The sequence below is a fragment of the Salvia splendens genome, chromosome 1, assembly GCF_004379255.2.
Source record: "Salvia splendens isolate huo1 chromosome 1, SspV2, whole genome shotgun sequence".
In the NCBI taxonomy this organism is placed as follows: Eukaryota; Viridiplantae; Streptophyta; class Magnoliopsida; order Lamiales; family Lamiaceae; genus Salvia; species Salvia splendens.
In genome coordinates this window covers 32,378,393-32,398,067 of record NC_056032.1, presented here as the reverse complement: position 1 = coordinate 32,398,067, position 19,675 = coordinate 32,378,393, and the positions used below count along the sequence as shown (strand labels likewise).

At 37.5% G+C, this 19,675-nt stretch overlaps 2 protein-coding genes and 1 pseudogene across 3 annotated transcripts; 1 reads left to right on the top strand and 2 right to left on the bottom strand.

Moving 5' to 3' along the window:
- Positions 1–293: 293 nt before the first annotated feature.
- On the bottom strand, positions 294–2,157 carry LOC121798356 (fructose-1,6-bisphosphatase, chloroplastic-like). The gene is made up of 4 exons (XM_042197314.1): positions 1,679–2,157; positions 1,125–1,349; positions 539–1,036; positions 294–446 (listed from the first exon to the last, which is right to left on the bottom strand). The coding sequence occupies exons 1-4, from the start codon at positions 2,096–2,098 to the stop codon at positions 375–377; spliced, it is 1,215 nt and encodes a 404-aa protein (XP_042053248.1). The 5' UTR covers positions 2,099–2,157; the 3' UTR covers positions 294–374.
- Positions 2,158–7,750: 5,593 nt separating this feature from the next.
- LOC121798347 lies at positions 7,751–9,069 on the top strand. Of its 2 annotated transcripts, none has more exons than XM_042197291.1 (3): positions 7,751–7,907; positions 8,004–8,330; positions 8,745–9,069. In XM_042197291.1, the coding sequence occupies exons 1-3, from the start codon at positions 7,838–7,840 to the stop codon at positions 8,903–8,905; spliced, it is 558 nt and encodes a 185-aa protein (XP_042053225.1). In that variant the 5' UTR covers positions 7,751–7,837; the 3' UTR covers positions 8,906–9,069. The 2 variants fall into 2 exon arrangements, with proteins under 2 accessions (XP_042053225.1, XP_042053233.1); XM_042197299.1 differs by lacking the exon at positions 8,745–9,069 and adding an exon at positions 8,417–8,588.
- Positions 9,070–12,774: 3,705 nt separating this feature from the next.
- Positions 12,775–16,738, bottom strand: LOC121773314 (annotated as a pseudogene).
- Positions 16,739–19,675: the final 2,937 nt, after the last annotated feature.

Here is a 19,675-nt window from a genome sequence, read left to right as displayed (position 1 = left end):
GGACAAAAATTGAAGAAAACCTTGATCAAATTACAACCAGAAGGAATGTGTGCAACCTAAAAACCAAGTGAAACTTTTAATCCAAAAAGAAGAAAAAATGACAAGAAATCAGTAAGTAAAAAACTGGACTGTTACAGAAACGTTTTAAATTTTCTTTTAGCACCTAGAAATATAAATCCCAATTAGAGTAAAGAAAGTGCAGTACTTTCCCTTCATGTTATATCAAGACGAACATTTTACTCTATTTAGCTCTTATTGGATTAGCTTCAACATCAGTGGAAAGTACTAAGTGATTATGAGTAACAAACATTAAGAGTATTGCTTTATGTTGGTAAAAATTGACAGTAGTCCGCAATTACAATCTTTGGCATTAATTAAGCTAAATATTTCTCTAATTTCTCCACCTCATCCACACTTCCAATGTACAACGGCACTCGTTGATGTATCTGCACACAAACAACACACCAAAATTGATCAATCTCATCAAACAAAAAATCAATGGATAGAGTTGAGGAATGCAATAATGCTAGACAGTGACCTCAGTAGGCTCGATATCGAGAATCCTGTGGTGGCCATCGGAGCCTTTTCCGCCGGCTTGCTCGACAATAAAGCTCATGGGAGCACACTCGTACAACAACCTCAACTTCCCATTCTTGCTCTTCTTATCCCTCGGGTAGCCATAAATCCCGCCATAGAGCAAAGTGCGGTGGAAGTCTCCGACCAAGCTGCCAATGTAACGGGAGGAGTAAGGCTTCCCGGGATCCTTAAGATCGTCGATGTACTTCTTGAGCTTGTCGTCCCAGAGCTGGTAGTTGCCCTCGTTGAAGGAGTATATCTTGCCGGATTTCGGTATCTGGACTTGCTCTGTGGTGAGCACGAATTCCCCAAACATGGGATCTAGCGTGAATGCGTATACACCTTTGCCTATCGTCAACACGAATATGACGGAGCTGGAGTACATGCAGTACCCTGCTGCTAGGAGGTTGTTCCCTGGCTGGCACACGTTCACCACGCACCTCTGTTCCACTGTGTCCAACTGAAATAATGTCCAATGCATCAATTCAAGAATTCTAGGAATGGATATTATTTGAATGAAGGTGTTGATGGTGGACTACTGGACTTACTGTGCCGTCTTCTTGGATTTCGGCGAAGCATTCGTCGTTGGGGCTGTAGATGCCGAAGATGGAGCCGGTGGAGACTGCGGCGTCGATGTTGGATGATCCATCGAGGGGGTCGAAGACCACAATGTAGTTGCCGGAGTAGCTCTCCTCCACTGCCACCGGAACGTCTTCCTCCTCTGATGCTATGATCCCTGTCCTCCCACTTGATCTCAAGCAGTTTGAGAACACCTACAACAATTCGGTTGAACCCGAGTTTTAATGCACAGTAAAATAAAAGAGACAGAAAGAAAAAGAGAGAATGGGTCCCAAACTTTAGCCATTAGCATGTAGCCTTTCGGGAATAACTAAACTGTGAGAGCTTAAACGAATTGTGTTGGGTTACAAACGCATCCCACGTCGTATGACCAGGGGAAGTGGAGTTGGAAGCATTATCTAAGCGGGGTGACCCAAAATAAATATGTGTCCACCCAAAACGAACAATATGAAACTAATGTGCAATCGACGATAATATCAAAATAATGTGCAGTCGACGATCCATCCCAACAAATTGGTAGTACCTCATTGGAGACGACGTCGAGTTTCTTTTGATCCTCGCCCTGGACATTGACGGCGCCCTGAACGCCGGTGAGATTGGAAATGCTGGCCCTCTGGACAAGGGAAGCAATCTGCTTGCAGGCCATGGAAATGCTGGAGAGAACGATGGTGAGCTCTGCGTCGATTGTGCCGACTTGTTCTTGCTTCAGAAGCCAGTTGGTCAGCGTCTCAATCTCATAACCGCTCTTCTTCTTCGTTGCACCGGTGCCCTCCGCCACCGCCATGCACCGGACTCCGCCGACGCCAAAGCCGCCGGTCAAATTCGGCCGCCGCGGGCCGTGTCTGGATGAACATGAGGCGAGTGTTTGAAGAGGTGAGAAACGGGAGATGGATTGGGAGCTGGAGAAGATAAGGCGGGATGCTGCTGTCGCCGCTGAAACCATGGCTTCTTTTCTCTATTTCTTTTTCTTTTAAGCTGTGGCTTGGGATTCAGTTGTACTACCATTTTTATTTGGTTTAGTTCTTAGATTTGTATGTAGGAATTGAGAGGCTGTCGACGGTTTCTGTTTGTTGAGATCGGTCCCACTTATCCTCGTTCAGTTAGAATTTATAGGTGGACTGGAATTTTTAAAAGTATTTTTATGATAGATCACAGGCCGATACTCACGAATATAGGCCCATCTACGGCAGAATTATTTATTTTTATCTTGTAATTGATTTATCTCAATTTAATTAAAATATTAAACATAATAATTTATTAAAAAGTAAAAATACATAATTAAAATCTTAAAATAAAATCACAAGTTGTGTCCAATTTTCATCTGAATGTATTTGATTAGATCTTGTTGGAGTGCGTTGTGGCGACTTTGGGATGTTTAGGTATTCATGGAATGGTGGCCACATACTTTGGTGTGTGGGACTAATTCTGCACAAATAAATGACTTCACAAAGACCGGACACCTAAGATAAATACCATTGGTAAGATAATATCTCATGTTCTAGCATCAATTGTTGGTTGTGAATGTTATCATCATAATACTAAAAAATGCATATCAATTCCACAATTGATAGTTGACGTCTTGGCAACCACTTCTAGCACTAATGTCAAATGATTGCCTTTGTGGCCGCTGGTGTATGTCCCTCTCCATATTGTGGGACAATTTTTCCATGGGCAATGCTGCCAAGTATGTCGGAAAAGCTAGCTGTGGCGTGCTTCGTGAAGACGCAACAACTGTTCACGGTCGTTGGTTGTAAGCACCCTCAAGTATTCTGCACTAAAGGTGTCGCAACTCACAAACATTGGTCTCGACGACGTGTACATACTCGTCAAAGATGTCCAAACTTCCCCCAATGGCGAACTGCCAGGAGGCAAATGTACACTTCTGAAATGTTAAAAGACCTTGCTAACTAATACTGCCTGGTCGCTACCGAGTGTATTCCTCGCGAGCCACCAATATACCTTCTATGTGCAACAATAAGAGCATCCACTATGGTCTAGGACCTCACATAGCCTTCCCACTGCCACATCATCAGCACTAAAATTCTCCTGCCACATCAGCTTGCCACATCAACTGGACATCAAATAGCCCTCACATAGCCTTCCCACTACTTATCCACATCACTAATAACAAGTATATAATTTAATTTACAATCGTATCAACATACGGAATTTAATTTACGAGACAAATAAGGGAAATTCGAATAATACTATTAAAATTTAAAAAGTACATTAATTAAAAAAAAGTACAAAAATTAAAAAGTACAATTAAAAAAGTAAAAAAAAATCATTCCTCACCGCCGTCCTCGTCTCCGTCGTCGCCCAGCCCTTCTTCACCGTCGTCGCCGCCACCTCTGTCGCCACCTACCCCGCGGCTATTCCCGCCGGTCTCCCTCCTCATCGCCTCCAATTCTTCACGCTGGCTCTGGAGCAATACACGAAGATAATCCTTCACCTCGGGGTCCACCGTCGATTGGAAGTCGGCTAAGGTCTTCACCATTTGAGCGCGCGTTTGTTGGCGCGCGAAGAATTTGAGCTCCTCGGTAGACCTGCCGAGGGGGGATGCCGAATGGACCCCCTGGGAACTCGGGGTGCCCTCCCTCGCAACCTGTTGAGCTCCTCGGTCATCGGAGGCCAACCACCTCCCCCAGGAGCCGGGGAAGTCTGGGACCCTACCCCGGGAGTCGGGGGAGTTTGAGACCCTACCCCAGGAGTCGGGGGAGTCTGAGACCATCCCCCGGGAGTCACTGGAGTTCCTGCGTAGTTGTTCTCCATTGCTCGTTATTGATCTTGTACAGAAAGAAAGATAGAGAGAGTACTCGTTAAAACAAGTGGTGCGAATGAAAATGACGTTCAAAGCGCGTATATTTAGTGTTTTCAAAAAAAACAATTAAAAATTAAATTCTGACGCCGATCCGGGGCCTACAATGGCGCCGTGAGGATCGGCGTTAGAACCGGCGTCACCACACGAATCGGCATGGGTACGCCGAAATTGACGCCGATTTCGCCGACGCCGGTCGCAATGGTTCGGCATCAGAACCGGCGTCGGCGAAAAATCTGCGTCGCGGTTTTGACGCCTCCATTGGTGATGCTCTAACTCTCGACACATATGAAAACAACATCAAAAGACGTCTGGCCCCCATTGGGGCTGATCGGAAAAGTAATCCTCGAAGAGCCTTTCCATGGCAAGCTCTCGCTCTAGATGCATGTATCGTTGGGTTCTTGGTGTAGGAACCGGAGGAGGATTGACATAATACTCATGAGCTCGATGAAGATGCACAATCAGCTTGTTAACCTCTTCGTCGGATGAATTGTTTTCATTGTTGGGATTCATGTATTGAAAGACAAAGTTTAAAGATGTAAGGTGTGAAAATTAGTGTTGAATGAGGGTAAGATAGATTTTTTGACTGCTAGCAAAATTATGGATTGCATGTGAAATTTATAGACGAGTGTAGAAGGTATTGAAGAATACAAAATGAAAAAATAGAAAAAAATTGACTATAAATCTGTTGGGTAACCGATATATTTTGAATAATGAGATAAATTTTGAATTGAAATATTATAATCTCAAATTTATAAAAAATTATATAAAAAAAAGTCCACTCACAGGCTTAAGAGTGTGCTTGATGGGGGCATTTCATTGGTTGAGGACGGGCAGCGCATAGAAGGATGAGATTAAAAACGTGAAGGACGTCGTATGAACTGAAATCCTCACATAAACTAAAAAAATGACCTTGTTATCATACCACTGAATCGATTAGTACATAACGTAAATATTATCTTAAAATGACATTCGTATTTGATTATTTGATTATGCATAAATATTTAACTGTTTTCAGAGAGAGAGAGTAATAACTAATACCCTAATATCAATTTTGTATGTTAAAAATATCAACACAAAGACATAAATTTATCAATCTTCTTGTGTTGATAAACTTATATCTTTGTGTTTATATTTAAATTTACATGTTGTATTGATATAATTATGTCTTTATGTTGATAATTTTAATACACATAATTGAAAGTTATTAGTTATTACTATAAATTAGTTAGCACACTAACGCAACCTGAGAGATATATAGAGTCCTACTGGGTTGAGATTTTTTAGCTTAATTGAAAATTGAGATGCATTTTCTGCTACTCATCCACAACATTTTCGAAATGTCAACTGCAAGTAGATTATGTCAACCCGGAGGTATTATCATCAATAGCATGCACATCAAATGTCAACAACTTATAGTTGACATTATATGTGTATAGTTGACATGAATTGTATATGTAGTTGATATGAATTGTATATGTAGTTGATATGGATTGTACACATAGTTGACATTTTATGTGTGTAGTTAACATGAATTGTATATGTAGTTGACATTATATGTGTGTAGTTGACATGAATTGTATATATAGTTGACATGAATTGTATATATAGTTGACAAAAAATATTAAAAAAAATTAAATAAAAAAAATTATTTTTTTTAAAAAAATAATTAAAAAAAGTATTTATTGAATAAAATGTACTATGAAATTACCATTCTTCCCTTTCATAATTAATTAATCTAAAAATATTTTCCATGTAACAAATTATGGACCACTCATTTAACAAAAATTAATGGCTGATAATGCATCTCAATTCTCAATTGGACTAAAAAATCTCAATTGATCACAACCACACACACATATATATATATATATATATATATATATATATATAGGCTTGAAGAGTTGAAGTGCTTAGTTCTTACTATATTCTATCCACACAAATTTGAAACCTAGACTAATAATTTAAAACATATTGACCCAAAAATTTCTAGAAATTTACAATTTGAAACCTAGTCTAATAATTTAATCAAGCCACGTGTTCGCATTAGATATTTCGATTTGAAAATACATTAAAGATGTTAAATGAATTTGAACCAACTTTTCATTTTACTTTACTCCCTCCTTCCCAACTTAATCGTCACTCTTTTTCATTTCGATCCGTCTCAATTTAATTATCACACTTCATTTTTATAACGACATCACTATTTACAAATTTACATCTTGCCATGGCAATAGAGCTCTCTGCCACATAGTCGGTCAACGCTTAGTGGGAACAAAGGGATGACTAATTTTGCATGTAAATGTTGACATTTGAGCTCTTCTACACTCGAGTTGTCAATTTTTCGGCATATTGAGCTACACGAAACTGCGTAATATAATCGATTTTTCCCTTGATTTATTATTATTTAATTAAATTTTATTAGACTAAACCCTATCTATACATAAAATAGTACTATCTTCGTCCCACAATAAGTGTCACATTTCGCCATTTTGGTATGTCCCACAATAAAAGTCACATTTTACCTTTACCATAAATGGTAAATAGACCTCACATTCCATCAACCAATTGTACTCACATTTTATTATAAAACTAATATATATAAGTGAGACTCACAATCCACTAACTTATTCAACTCACTTTTCTTACATTTCTTAAAACCCGTGCACACACTAAATATGATACTTAATGTGGGACAGATATAGTACCGGTTACGAAACCACGTTGCCAAATGACTATTTTTATATTTTCTTTTGGACATTTCTACTTAATTGTCACATTTTTAGCTATTTGAATCGAAATAGTACTATGATTTCTAATTCAAATGTTATGAATTTAAATTTCAACTAAATTGCCGATTGAACTCGGAGTACCCATAAAATATGTGGATATTCACACTGGGCTATTCAATAAACCTTAGATTACTAATTTCATACTCCAGAATGAGGTCTATGTTTTTTTTTTGTTAATTTTATTACTACTATTATTATATGTATAAAGGGGTTTAAGTTTATTAAGGACAAAATCCTTAACCCGACCATGAATCAAAAGCAAAAGATGTTATCTCTCATAGAAATATTTTGTCAATATGCATAATGATTATGTAATTATTGATTCCATGACATATTGTTCAACTAAGTTGCTTTAATTAGTCATTTTAGGAATAAGGCCTAACTCAAATAGTAAAGTTCAGTTATCAATACATTTTCTTTGTGAAAGGTCTTCAATTTTGAATGGATACTGAACATTTTCCATCTTATGTGGTAGTGTATTTTCCACCTTATATACTAGGAGTATTAATGTAGTAATCTTGTATACATTAACATTATTTAATACTAATATATCAGTATTGTTCTAATTTATTCTACATTATTATCATTATGTATTTTATTTTATACATTTAATCTCTTAAAAATTATTATTGATTTTATTTATTTAATACTCATAGTATAAAAATCAAATCAAGATTTATTTTTATGAGTAGAATATATTGTGTAAAACAAAAATGAAAAGTCTAAATTTGTATGTGAGACCAGGTCAATATGGAAACTAAGAACCTTCCATTTGTGTCGGACACTTGAAAGTTCAAACCGTGTAGGCACCCCAACACGCTTTCTCATGGCAAATTTCAATTAAATTAAGGAATTAAATATAAATTCCATTTAAACGCGGGGGGTCAACCAAATTCCCAATTGTGAATCGTAGAGAAATTTCGTCTAATTTAATTATTTAACTAATAAACTATCTATATTCCTCTGTCGCTTTTCACACACTCTCTCATAGCCTTATATAAAGAGGAACCGAATCAAAGCATCCCAGCAAACAAACCAAAATAAAGCCAATAAGAAGGAAAACATCCATCCAATGGCGTCTGCAACGAAAATCTCATTGATTATCTTCTTCGCTTCATCTCTCCTTATACAAGGAATATTAGGTAATTTGCCGATCAAATTCAATGTTTATGTATACAAAGATCGAAATCGGATCGATCTATTATGATTTATTATTAAATGTATTGATTTTGATTCAGGAGAGCTGATCTGCGAGAATTTGCCGACGAATTTGTGCGCATTCGCGATTGCGACGTCGGGGAAGAGGTGCGTGTTGGAGAACTACCGGAACGAGGAGGGGAGTGTAGAGTACACGTGTAAGACGTCGGAGGTGGTGGTGGAGAGAATGTCCGGATACATCGAGACTGATCAGTGCGTCAAGGCATGCGGCGTCGACCGTGGATTCGTCGGAATCTCATCGGATGCATTCCTTGCGCCGGAGTTCACCGCCAGCCTCTGCTCCCCGTCTTGTTACCAGAATTGCCCTAACATTGTCGACCTCTATTTCAACCTCGCTGCCGGTGAAGGTATTTTTCCGCTCGAATTAATCAATTCACTATTTTTTGTTTTTATTTTTATTTTTTATTTTTACTTTTTTTGCATGAACATGAAGGCGTGTATTCTGGACAGGGGGCGACTAATTCTTCAGCTTAGTATTTATAGTATTTAAAAATGCTATACTTAGTTTTCTATTATTGGGAAAATGATGTTTATTTTGCTGCAGTGAATGTAAGTGAAGTGACTATTGGAGTATTGGTTGAATCACAATAGTTTGGATTACTAAACATGGATTGTCTAGAGTGGTTTAATTAGGCCATAGACAAACATTTAGATATAAGGAGTAGTAATGTTCCATTATAATCTTAATGTTTTTTTTTGATTTAATCAAGTACATATTAATTCGAGAAAAATTATAAATTGTGTCATAAATTATTGTGCAGGAGTATTTTTGCCTGCTCTTTGCGAGAAGCAGAAGACGAATCCCCATCGGGCGATGTTGGAGATCTTGAGCAACGGTGGTGCAGTAGGTGGCGCGGCCCCTGGTCCGATGGCTGCAGATTACGTGGTCGATGCTCCTGCTCCCGCTCCAGAATATTTCTAAATTATACGTCCAATATATATTATGATTCTTTGAATTATTGTATAGAGTGAGAGAAGCTGGAAACGATTATGTTCATTGTTTTGCTTCGGATTTGCGCACCGAATTTTCGTGTTTCAAACTTTCAGTCTATAATATTTGAATAAATGTTGTGTTCTTTCGTGTTAGTAACCCTCTCAACTTTATTAATCTTTTTACATATGTTCGAATTTGTAATTATTTGTTTTTGTGGTAAGAAGGTAGGATTCAAATACAGATTATAATTAAAATATGTTAAATGTACGTTTATTATATTAATATATTATTCACACCACTAGGTATAATTTTCCAAATTTTGAATTTTATAACAAATACTAAAAAAGAGTTGTAAAAATAAATATCATAAGAAAGATTATATACTTACATTTCTACTAAAATTTCTACAATTTTAATATTTGAATCTCAACTTCATTTTCTTTTGCCAATCCACAAGATATTATAAGCAAATAATAATATAATATTCCTCACATCGTATATGTATAGTGTTTATATATGGGTAAAATACGTTTGCATATATTCCAAACAAAAAGTACTTAATTAGTTTTCATTCATTTATAATTACTCCCTCCGTCCGCGAATAGGAGTCCCGTTTTTTCATTTTAGTCTACCCACGAATAGGAGTCCCGGTTTACTTTTACCATAAACGGTAATAAGGTCTCACCTTCCACTAACTCATTCCACTCACATTTCATTTAAAACTAATATATACAAGTGGGATCTCTATTCCACTAACTCATTCTACTCACATTTCATTTAAAACTAATATATACAAGTGGAACCTCTATTCCACTAATTTTTTTCCATCCACTTTTCTTAACATTTCTTAAACATGTGTCGCCCATGAATGGGACTCCTAATGGTAGACGGAGGGAGTAGTTTTTATGCGTGAGCCTCATTTCACGCGATGTAATTAGTTTTTATGTGTGAGCCTCATTTCACGCGGTGTTTGACTACGATTGTGTTGCAATTTATTTGCCTTTTCTTTTTTCATTAACTTTAACTTTATTTATACTAATAGGAATCTATATGTATATAAAATGCGAGTTTTGGTCTTATTTTGAATATTTTAAAATTGTGAGCTTGAATTTAAATATTTATAAATTTTAGGTTAGATTTGTAATAAATCAAAATATTGGTCACCAAACTAATTCAGGCGTTTTACGGAGTAACGTATATATACATTGAAGAATTTAAATCATTATAAATTAAATACACAAAAGTCATATAAAAAGTATGTTGGATGCGTTAGTTTCATTTTATTTTATTTTGTACATTAATTTGTTTGACATCAAGAAGAAATCAAAGAGGAGTGTGGAGAATTTGATGAGGCCGTTGCGGGTTTTTCTCATCCAAATATTGATGCCATTTATTATTTGCTAAAATTTTGATGTTATATTTCAATTGATTTAACAAAGGATTGCAACTTTCTCACATTATGCACGTTTTGCCTTCATTAATGTAGACAGATTAAGCGCCACAATAATATGATCCAAAATCTTTCATTGAATACAAAGTTGTATTCACTCTTATTTAGTAACGTATATATTTATATACAATAAAAATAATTGAATTTCTTTAGTATAAATTATACACAATGCCTATCATAGCCAACTTGTTTTCTCTCTATAAATATTCTTTCACCCAGCAAATTTATTTATTCAATTAAAATTTCAGATTTGTAGTAGAGGGTGATGGTGTGGAGAGTGAGATGCCTTCAATTGAGTGTAGCAGGGTGAGTGGCAGAGGATTTGAGAAGAATGAAGACTAGAGAATGAGCCGTCTCTTTTACGATTTACAAATAATCCTAGAATTAGTGTAAATTCTTGGACTATGTTACGGTTGTTAGTCATAAACATACATTTGTTTTTTGAATGTTCATGTAGTATTTGTTCAGCTTCTAGAATCCATGATTTCATTTTTCATTAGTTCATGTACCATTTCTTCGGCTTCTAGAATTAGTGTGAATAACTAATTCATACACTAAATAATGTCTAATTATATAAAGAAATAATTTTCTTCTATTTTATTGATTTTATGTTCCAGTTTTCATGCATTGAAATGAGTCTATCTTATTCAAATTACAATAATATTCTTTAAGATCGGTGTATTTTGATTTTAAAAAAATTGGATTTTTTATTAATTTATGGCGATATTATTTTTATGGTATTAAAGAAGCCGTAATCTCATTTTGCATTATTATGCGACGGTCAATGACTGATGAGGATTAAAAAAAATCATTCATCACGTAATAACGCAAATCAACACTCTTACTAATGCTATACTTAGTAATATGGCAGTTACAATTCCTAATGCAATTGCATATGGATGTGTAAATGCCCCTATAATCATGCTCTCAATTGTAGATTTAAATTAGTGGCTGTGTACATACTCCTGAAATCATTCTCTTAGTTAAATCCATAATTTATATTTTGGGATCGTACACTTGAATTGTAACATACGTTTATAATTTTTCACGTTGTATCGGATTTTAAGTAACTAATTCAAAATATAATTTTATCGTGATTAAATTAAATCGATCCGTGCATCGCGCGGCTCTGACACTAGGGTTATAGTAATGTCCAAGAATCAATCCCAGGAGGGGAGATGATCTAAGCGCATCCACATCCGTGCTCTTGCCAACGAGCACGGATGTGGGCCCGGACCCACTTTTACTCCTTGTTCTTAGGCAAGAGCACAACACCAATCCACTTAGTCATTTGCATTGAGACGACGTTTGTAGTGTTGTCTGACTCCCTCCAAAGTTCTTTGTTTGACCATCCTAGATTCGTTGCTCTTCCTTGTTCATATGATCTAGAATATTTTTCCGTATCTTGGAACTAGTTTGGTTGGCGCCTACACTTGCATTCATACTGATGAAACACTATGTTGACATTAAGGTTATGTATTCTTGCTCACTCCAACAATATTGAGTGTTTAAAGAATTCATATTGATATGCAGCTTATCTTGGAATGAGTTTTGGGAGATGTTTGAAATGAGCTATGATATCTGCTAGAACAATTAGAAAATTATCAAAATTGGGAAAATAATCTTTAAAATGATTGAAATTTTGGATTGAACTGAATTTTGGGAATTGGAGATATGTTATTCTCATAATCCATGGTAAATAATAAGAGATACTAATTCAACAAGAAATAACAGAATAGAAGAAGGATGATATGTGGAGAGAATTATTTTTGTTTGTGTGAAGCTATAGCAAATTTGGTCACTATTTTTGGAGAACAAAAAAACTCCCTCCGTCCTCGAAAAATAAAAGTTATTTACTTTTTAGTCTGTTCCCTAAGAATAGAAACTTTCTATTTTTGGTAATTTACTTCATTTCTCTCTAATAAGGTGAGACTCATTTTCCACTTAACACCTTTCTTACTATCTCTCTCTAACTTCTCTTATTTTGTTTTAAAACTCGTACCGTTTCAAAAGTTCCTATTTTTAGGGGACAGAGAGAGTATAAATTTTGATATCATTTTTATTATTTTTAATATAATATATAAAAATATTTAAATATTAAATTAAATATTTATTGATTAATGAAGATGTAATAAATGACATAACCTTATTTGTCAATGAAAATTGCCGATAAACCCGATCTTAGAAAGTGGCAAGTGGAGCCTAAAATATAAAAAAATTATAATATCGAGTACATTATTATTTTACATTCCAAATACATTCCCAAAAGCAAAACCAATAAAACAAAAATAAACCAAGCAAGTAATGTAAAACACATAATGACAAACCGGAAGAGAGAAAAAAATTATGAAATGAAACAAAAATTAATGATATTCCCCCAAAAGATTATACATGTCCTCCAACATAATCAACACTTGGGAAAATCCGGCGGCGGTGGAGGTAGCGTTGTTGCCGGCGTAGGCCCATTTTCCACCACGAAAGCTGTTGCCAGACCCCATGGCAAGTGTACATCCAAGTGACAATGCATCAACCACACACCTATTATGAAAAAAGTATAATTAATTTACATATTATCATTCTCCATTTTAATGACTGTTGGAGTGAAGTAGTTTGTCCAATTAAAATTAAACGTTTTTATTTTTTTACCGTCTCAATAAAAATGAAACGTTCCTAAAATAGAAATATCTAAATTATTTTTTCCATCTCTTACATTATTCTCTCCCAAAATGACACTAAACAAAATCTTGTGGCGAAAAATAAACGTTTCATATTTAATGGGATTGATGGAGTATTAACCTGGATTATTGGCGCGGAACCTAATGACGGCCCACCCCCCAACCGGAACGCCGATGGTGTTCCGTTCTTGTGGATTCACGAAATTGAACTTTCTACTATCAATTGATGGGTTATAATTGCCGAAACCTTGAGCCAAAACGTAGAAATTGAATCCGTGCAAATGTATGGGGTGATTTTCGATTCCGATCAACGCCGTGTTCTGCAACACCACCTCCACCGTGGAATTGAACTTGAGCTTCTTCACATTGGTGGACTTGGTCGTGTTGAGCAGCGCCCGGTTGAAGCTGTTGCTGGAATTCGTGTAGTCGAATTGCAGCGGCGGATTATCAGGAAAGTCGGTGGTGTAAACACCGCCGACGTCTCTGAAGAAGGCCTCCAGCATGGACAGCCGCGTTGTTCATGCTGGCTGCGAACTTGAGGCCGAATGGGCCTGGCAGGTGGGAAGGTCGCAGGCCGACAGGCCCAGCCCAATTGTGATAAACATGCGCTCGTCAACTTGACGGGGAACGGGGGCCCAAAACCGGCTCGAGACTAACGCTGTTATGTTGCTGGAGAATCTATGGGCCATGGGCGTGTCGTTGAAGGCTGGAAGGAGGGGCAAAATCGGCGTGGATGGCATCGTTTCGCTGTAGGCGATGATCCCGGTAGTTGTGGTGTTGGGGAATGGGACGCCGGCGACGCTGTGGTAGGCGGACGCCGCCATGTAGTATCTCGCGGGCGTTTGATCGGCGGTGAGGAGGACGTCGGTGGTCTGCCCCGGTGCCACCAGGACGACGCCTGTGGCGTAGGGGTTCGTGTAGGCGGCGTCCACGGCTACTACAGTGAGGTTGTGATTTGCTATTTTGAAAAATAGTTGGTTGTTGAGTGCAGCGTTGATTATGCATAGGAGATATATCTTTCCGTGTACCACTTTCAATCGAAATGTATCTGCAACAAATAAGATAAAGGTCGTATTCAATTGTGTTGCTTAGAATACTATTATCGATTGTAGACTATATTATTTTTACTGGTAAATAAACAAAAATTAAAACTGAGAGTTTTGATTTTAGATTAACCACTATACCAATAGGCCAACACACGCATACAATTACAGACTATATATTAAGGTATCGTTTGATGAGCATGGATAGAGCTTTCCAGGATGGCCATTAATAGTATAAGCATCAGATAAATTAGGCGAAGCACCCGTAGCTAAGGCTTGGTTCTCTACATCAATAACGTTAGCATTCCACCATTCCCCTACAAACAATTAATAATAATTCTATAAAGATTTTGCTAATGAGAAATTAGTGTTTGAATTTGATGTTCTACTTACCAAGGACAATGGGTATTTCTCTATGTGGCTTCGGAAATGGGAAAGAGTGGCCGGATCTCGGTCGGATTATTAAGGCTCCATACACGGTGGCCCGGAGCCATCCCACGTGTGCATGCCACCAAAGAGTTCCCTCTTGGCCCGTTATGTTAAATCTGTACGTGTAGCTTAGACCCGGTCGGATCGGACATTGGGTAGCGAACTCCGGCCCGTCAGCCCACCCGCTAAGATATTGAAAAATCCCGTGCCTGCATATTTTATGCACTTTTAAATAGTGTCTTTATAAGTATTCATGAAAGAAAGTTTAAGATAATGATATTTATAGTCCGAGCAAAATAATATTCAATGACTAGACTAAGTAGTAGATGTCACAGCAAGTGTTGTGATTCTATTATCTCTCTAATGCATATGGAAAAAATATGAAAATTAAGTTTTGTAGTTTTGCAAGAATTACGAATGAATGCTTAGGTTATAGGGCGATTTATTAAACACGTGAACAACTAAAGTATCCCCCTCATGTACTCGAAGAGTTTGCCCTGGAAGACTACCATTTACTGCTGTTATAACTTGATTTCTACACAACTTGTTCACCGTAAGATTTTTCACCTGCAATTCACCCAAATAAAGGCATCAACCAAAAAACCAAAAATAGTTTCATTAGTGGACTACACGAAATTGGTAAAATAGTATATGTTGCTCATTCTTTTGTTTTTCTCATTTTATTAATTCAAAATGTCGCTTTTAGACATAGTTATGTTACAATATTTTATCACTTACTCCATTATTTATATGTTTGCTCTGACAAATGTGGGCAAGAAACAATATTTATACCCAACCAAGAATGAGCATTGGTTTGATTTCATCATATATATGTATAATATAATGTGTTTATGTAAAGTCATTGAGGTACAGTAAGTGGTTAATTATATTTCTCTAACTATAATACGATGGTTATTTACACCCAACCTTTTCAATTGTGCATCTTAAATTCAAAATGGCATAACTTTTTTATTAAAACAACAATTTGGGAATACTGTAAACAAAAATTAAAAATGATGTAAGGTTTTAAAATTCGTTTGAACATCTATGAAATTAAATAGACACTCTTTTATTTATAGTAATTAACCCAACTACAAATACGACCAACAAAAGTTTAATTGGTTAATACACTTCATTATACTAATGCATGTGATAGGGTTTAGCCTATCGGAGGAATTATTTGAGTGAATTTGTAGAGAGAAAAAGAGAACAACCCTAGTTGAGGTTCTAGGGGGCGTTTTCACGCCAGAAGAGAGAATGAGATTAATAATTTAATTCTTCATTCTGCTTAATAATATTGAAAGACTCCACACATATTTATAATATGTGTGGTACAAAAAGATCTCCTATAAACTAGGAAAGTAAATCAATGCAAATCAAATCCTAACTACTAGGGAAAGTAAATAAAATCATAATAACTAAATAATACTAAAACATAAATAAACTAAATAAATATACGGAGAGAATATCAGCTCCCTTCCGGGATAAAATAGAATATCAGGTCCCTATCAACTCCCCCACCGTTGAAAACCACCTTGCCCCCAAGGTGGAAGTCAGAAAAATAATCTTCCATCTCCTTGTTGCTATCTTGATCTTCGTCTGCAAACAAAATTGTATCGTTTGGGACCACAACGAGTGATGCAGAAACCGTCTTTGGACATGAGATCTCTTCCACGACTTCAGTGACATAACAAATGATGACAACAGTGATTTTTGGGCTATGGGATTTGGTTTCCACCAAAACCATTGGCTCGTCCAGCTTTTGGGGCGATTCGTCATCAATTTTTACTATCTCTTCGATGATGGGGTCAGACTTGCCATTTGTTGTCGGCCCATCATCGTTTTTTGCAACAGGCTCGATGATAGAATCAGATGTGGCCTCATTTTTAGCCATGACCTCTTTTTTTACTAAATATCCAATTGCCTTCATAATTTTGTTGAAGAGTTTATTCGTCTCTGCGAAGTAAATGACATCCTCATCAAAGTTATGATAAACATCACCCAGAAATTCTTGCCATGAGCAATTAGGATTCGAGCGTCGATACTCGTGGAGCCATCCAGATGCTGGATGGTCAAAAAATAATCTCACAAAAAACAGACGGTCAGCATCAGAGAACAAGTGATAATCAAAATATTCCTGAATTTCCAAAATCCACCTCACGGGGTTAACACCAGAAAACCGAGGAGGAGAGTCTGGAGGATAGTTTGACAGCAAGACAGACATGGTGGTAGAAATCAATAGGAGGATGAGAACCTAATGAAAACACCAATTTGATAGGGTTTAGCCTATCGGAGGAATTATTTGAGTGAATTTGTAGAGAGAAAAAGAGAACAACCCTAGTTGAGGTTCTAGGGGGCGTTTTCACGCCAGAAGAGAGAATGAGATTAATAATTTAATTCTTCATTCTGCTTAATAATATTGAAAGACTCCACACATATTTATAATAAGTGTGGTACAAAAAGATCTCCTATAAACTAGGAAAGTAAATCAAAGGAAATCAAATCCTAACTACTAGGGAAAGTAAATAAAATCATAATAACTAAATAATACTAAAACATAAATAAACTAAATAAATATACGGAGAGAATATCAGCTCCCTTCCGGGATAAAATAGAATATCAGGTCTCTATCAGCATGTCACTTGAAACGCGGGACGGCTCGCCACGCGCCGAGGCGACGTGGCGCGCTCCCAGGCCATGCGTGACGCCCACTCGCCGTCCCGCGAGTGGGCATTGTCATGCTGACGCTACACATCTATTCTTCCCAATTTTTTATTTCATCGTCACACACAACTACACATCTATTCTTCCCAATTCATCTCCATTTCCTCTCCAATTTTCATCTAACATCTCATCACAAAATGTCCGGCGACGGAAACTCCGGCGGTGGCGGCTCCGGCGCGTGGGATCTCAACGCGTTCGGCCACTGGGGGAGCATGTACAACACATTGGGTGGTTTCGGTTCGTCGACGCCGGGCTCGACGTCGGGGGGTACCAACCACCCAATTTTGATGTTGATGCATACGCCCGTCCCTCCGCCCCGCGGTATTCGCAGGGATTATCCCAGATTCGGGAGGATTATCCGGTTCAACCCACTCAGGAAGAAGGCCAGAGCGGGGGAGGCTCCAGGGCGGAGGCGGAGGCGGACACGGAGGAGGAGGAGGATCTAGTCCGGCATCCGTACGGCCCCAAAGAAACGCTGGCGGTGTACAACACCTGAATCAGCGTCTCGTACGGTCCCATCAACAACCACGGAAGTGCTTCTGGGAAAAGGTCACCGAGGCCTACCACGAGATTAAGCCAAAAAAGACCCGCCGCCGCACATATAAGGTGCTCCGCACTCACTTTGACCGAGTCAACAGAGAGGTCAAACAATTATGCGCCATCTACAAGAATGAAGCGGCGCAGTACCAAAGCGGAGGCACAAGAGCCGACATTCTGAGGTCGGCTTTGCGGGTCTACTTCGAAGACACTGGCAAACAATTCAAATATGCCGATGTTTGGGAGCTCGTCAGGGACGAGGAAAGGTGGGCCGGCGGTGTGCGGTCCAGCTCGAGCTCGACCTCGAAGTGCACGAAGCACACGACGAGTGGCCAATACTCGTCTGGTGAGGGCGGTTCGGGCAGCGGGGCACAAGAGTTTGCCTCACAGGAGGAGGAGACCCTGGCAGACGATGCCGGGGGGTCCTCCCGTGGGCGTTGTAGGCCGCAAGGGAGAAATGCGGCGAAGGCGCAACAATGGCGGACACTCGGGCTCGGGGGGACCCCCCAACTCCCTTATGGCCATGTACATGACTGCCACAATGGCGGACACTTCCCGCTTTACGCTCGCCTAATACCAAGCCTGGCTTAACGGAGTTGCGTTTATGGCGGCACAACTTGGCATTCCGCCTCCTCACGGCTTCAGTGCACCTCCACCGCCTCCGGGGGATGATTTGCCGGCGAAGTAGTTTTTTTTTATTTTCTATAAAAATTATATTTTAAATTATGTCATTTTTTTAGGATTTTAATTATGTGTGTTTTTTATTTTTTTAAATTTTAAGTTGTATTTTTATTTTATGTTTTAATGTTATTTTATTTTTAATGAAGTGTGTTTTTTATTAATTGAATTTGTTGGAAAAAAATAAAAAAAAATGAAATTGAATGAATAGTAATTTAAGGGACGGTTAAAGGACGAATAAGGGACGGAGGGTTGCAGGTTCCGTCCCTTAGTTAAGGGATGGAGTAAAAAAGTACAGTGGGGCCCGCGAATAGTGTTTTAAGGGACGGTTAAGGGGCGGTATAGTGACAACGTTGTGGATGACCTAACATACAATTGGTGCAAAAAATGTGAAAAATTACTAGTACTATTGATGTTTTTAAATTTGAAAATATGTGAAATATTGTTCAAATGTTAAAGTGAGATATAGAAGGTCTGCGCAGGAAGGTTTGTTGGGTCAAATTTTCCAAGATAGCTTTATAAATTGATAGATGTGAACTTAAGAGGTTCAACTTTCTAACTGTATGACAATGATAGTTATAACCTATGATTAGATTGCTTGTGGTTGGTTTAGTCCATAACTATCTTTGAATTATCTAAATCCAGTTTTTCAATAACTTTATTTTGCGTTAAGCTATATGTCAATGTTGATATAATACATTATTTAGCAATTCAGCAGTCAGGTTTATATATTTAGTGGTAAATTTAAAAAATTTGCACATCTCCTCTCTGCCTATTTTTCTTGACAATTTATAATTAATTTGATCAAACACAAATTATTTGTATACGCCTTTTTAATCTCGTTGATAATTTGTAGGCACGAAATTTGAAATAACTGTCTAAGATTTAAAACTATGTAATACCCAAAATCAATGATCAAATCCTGATCTTAGGTTAACAATGAATGTATCTGTACCAGTACACTTCATCCTAGGTTGTAAGTATATGACTTTCTTTAACTTGCAAAACTTATGTGAAATTTAATTAGACCAGTACAATCGTTGCATACAAATATATATGTTGCGCTTAATCTTTTAGGCTACAAGCCTATTACATTTAGCAACATGAAAAATTTAAGGTAGATTGATTTGGACATAATTAAAAACATTTGATGCAGTTCTAGAATATATGATTTGGAGGCTAAGCAAGTTATTATTCTGGTTTTATTTATTTCCGATGTTAA

Excerpts from the sequence above, each read along its gene's own strand:
- LOC121798347 (XM_042197291.1), top strand. The coding sequence starts at position 7,838 with ATGGCGTCTGCAACGAAAATCTCATTGATTATCTTCTTCGCTTCATCT. Across the intron at positions 7,908-8,003 it reads CCTTATACAAGGAATATTAG|GAGAGCTGATCTGCGAGAAT; the intron begins GTAATTTGCCGA and ends ATTTTGATTCAG. Across the intron at positions 8,331-8,744 it reads CAACCTCGCTGCCGGTGAAG|GAGTATTTTTGCCTGCTCTT; the intron begins GTATTTTTCCGC and ends ATTATTGTGCAG.
- LOC121798356 (XM_042197314.1), bottom strand. The coding sequence starts at position 2,098 with ATGGTTTCAGCGGCGACAGCAGCATCCCGCCTTATCTTCTCCAGCTCC. Across the intron at positions 1,350-1,678 it reads TCGACGTCGTCTCCAATGAG|GTGTTCTCAAACTGCTTGAG; the intron begins GTACTACCAATT and ends GAATTGTTGTAG. Across the intron at positions 447-538 it reads TCGATATCGAGCCTACTGAG|ATACATCAACGAGTGCCGTT; the intron begins GTCACTGTCTAG and ends GTTTGTGTGCAG.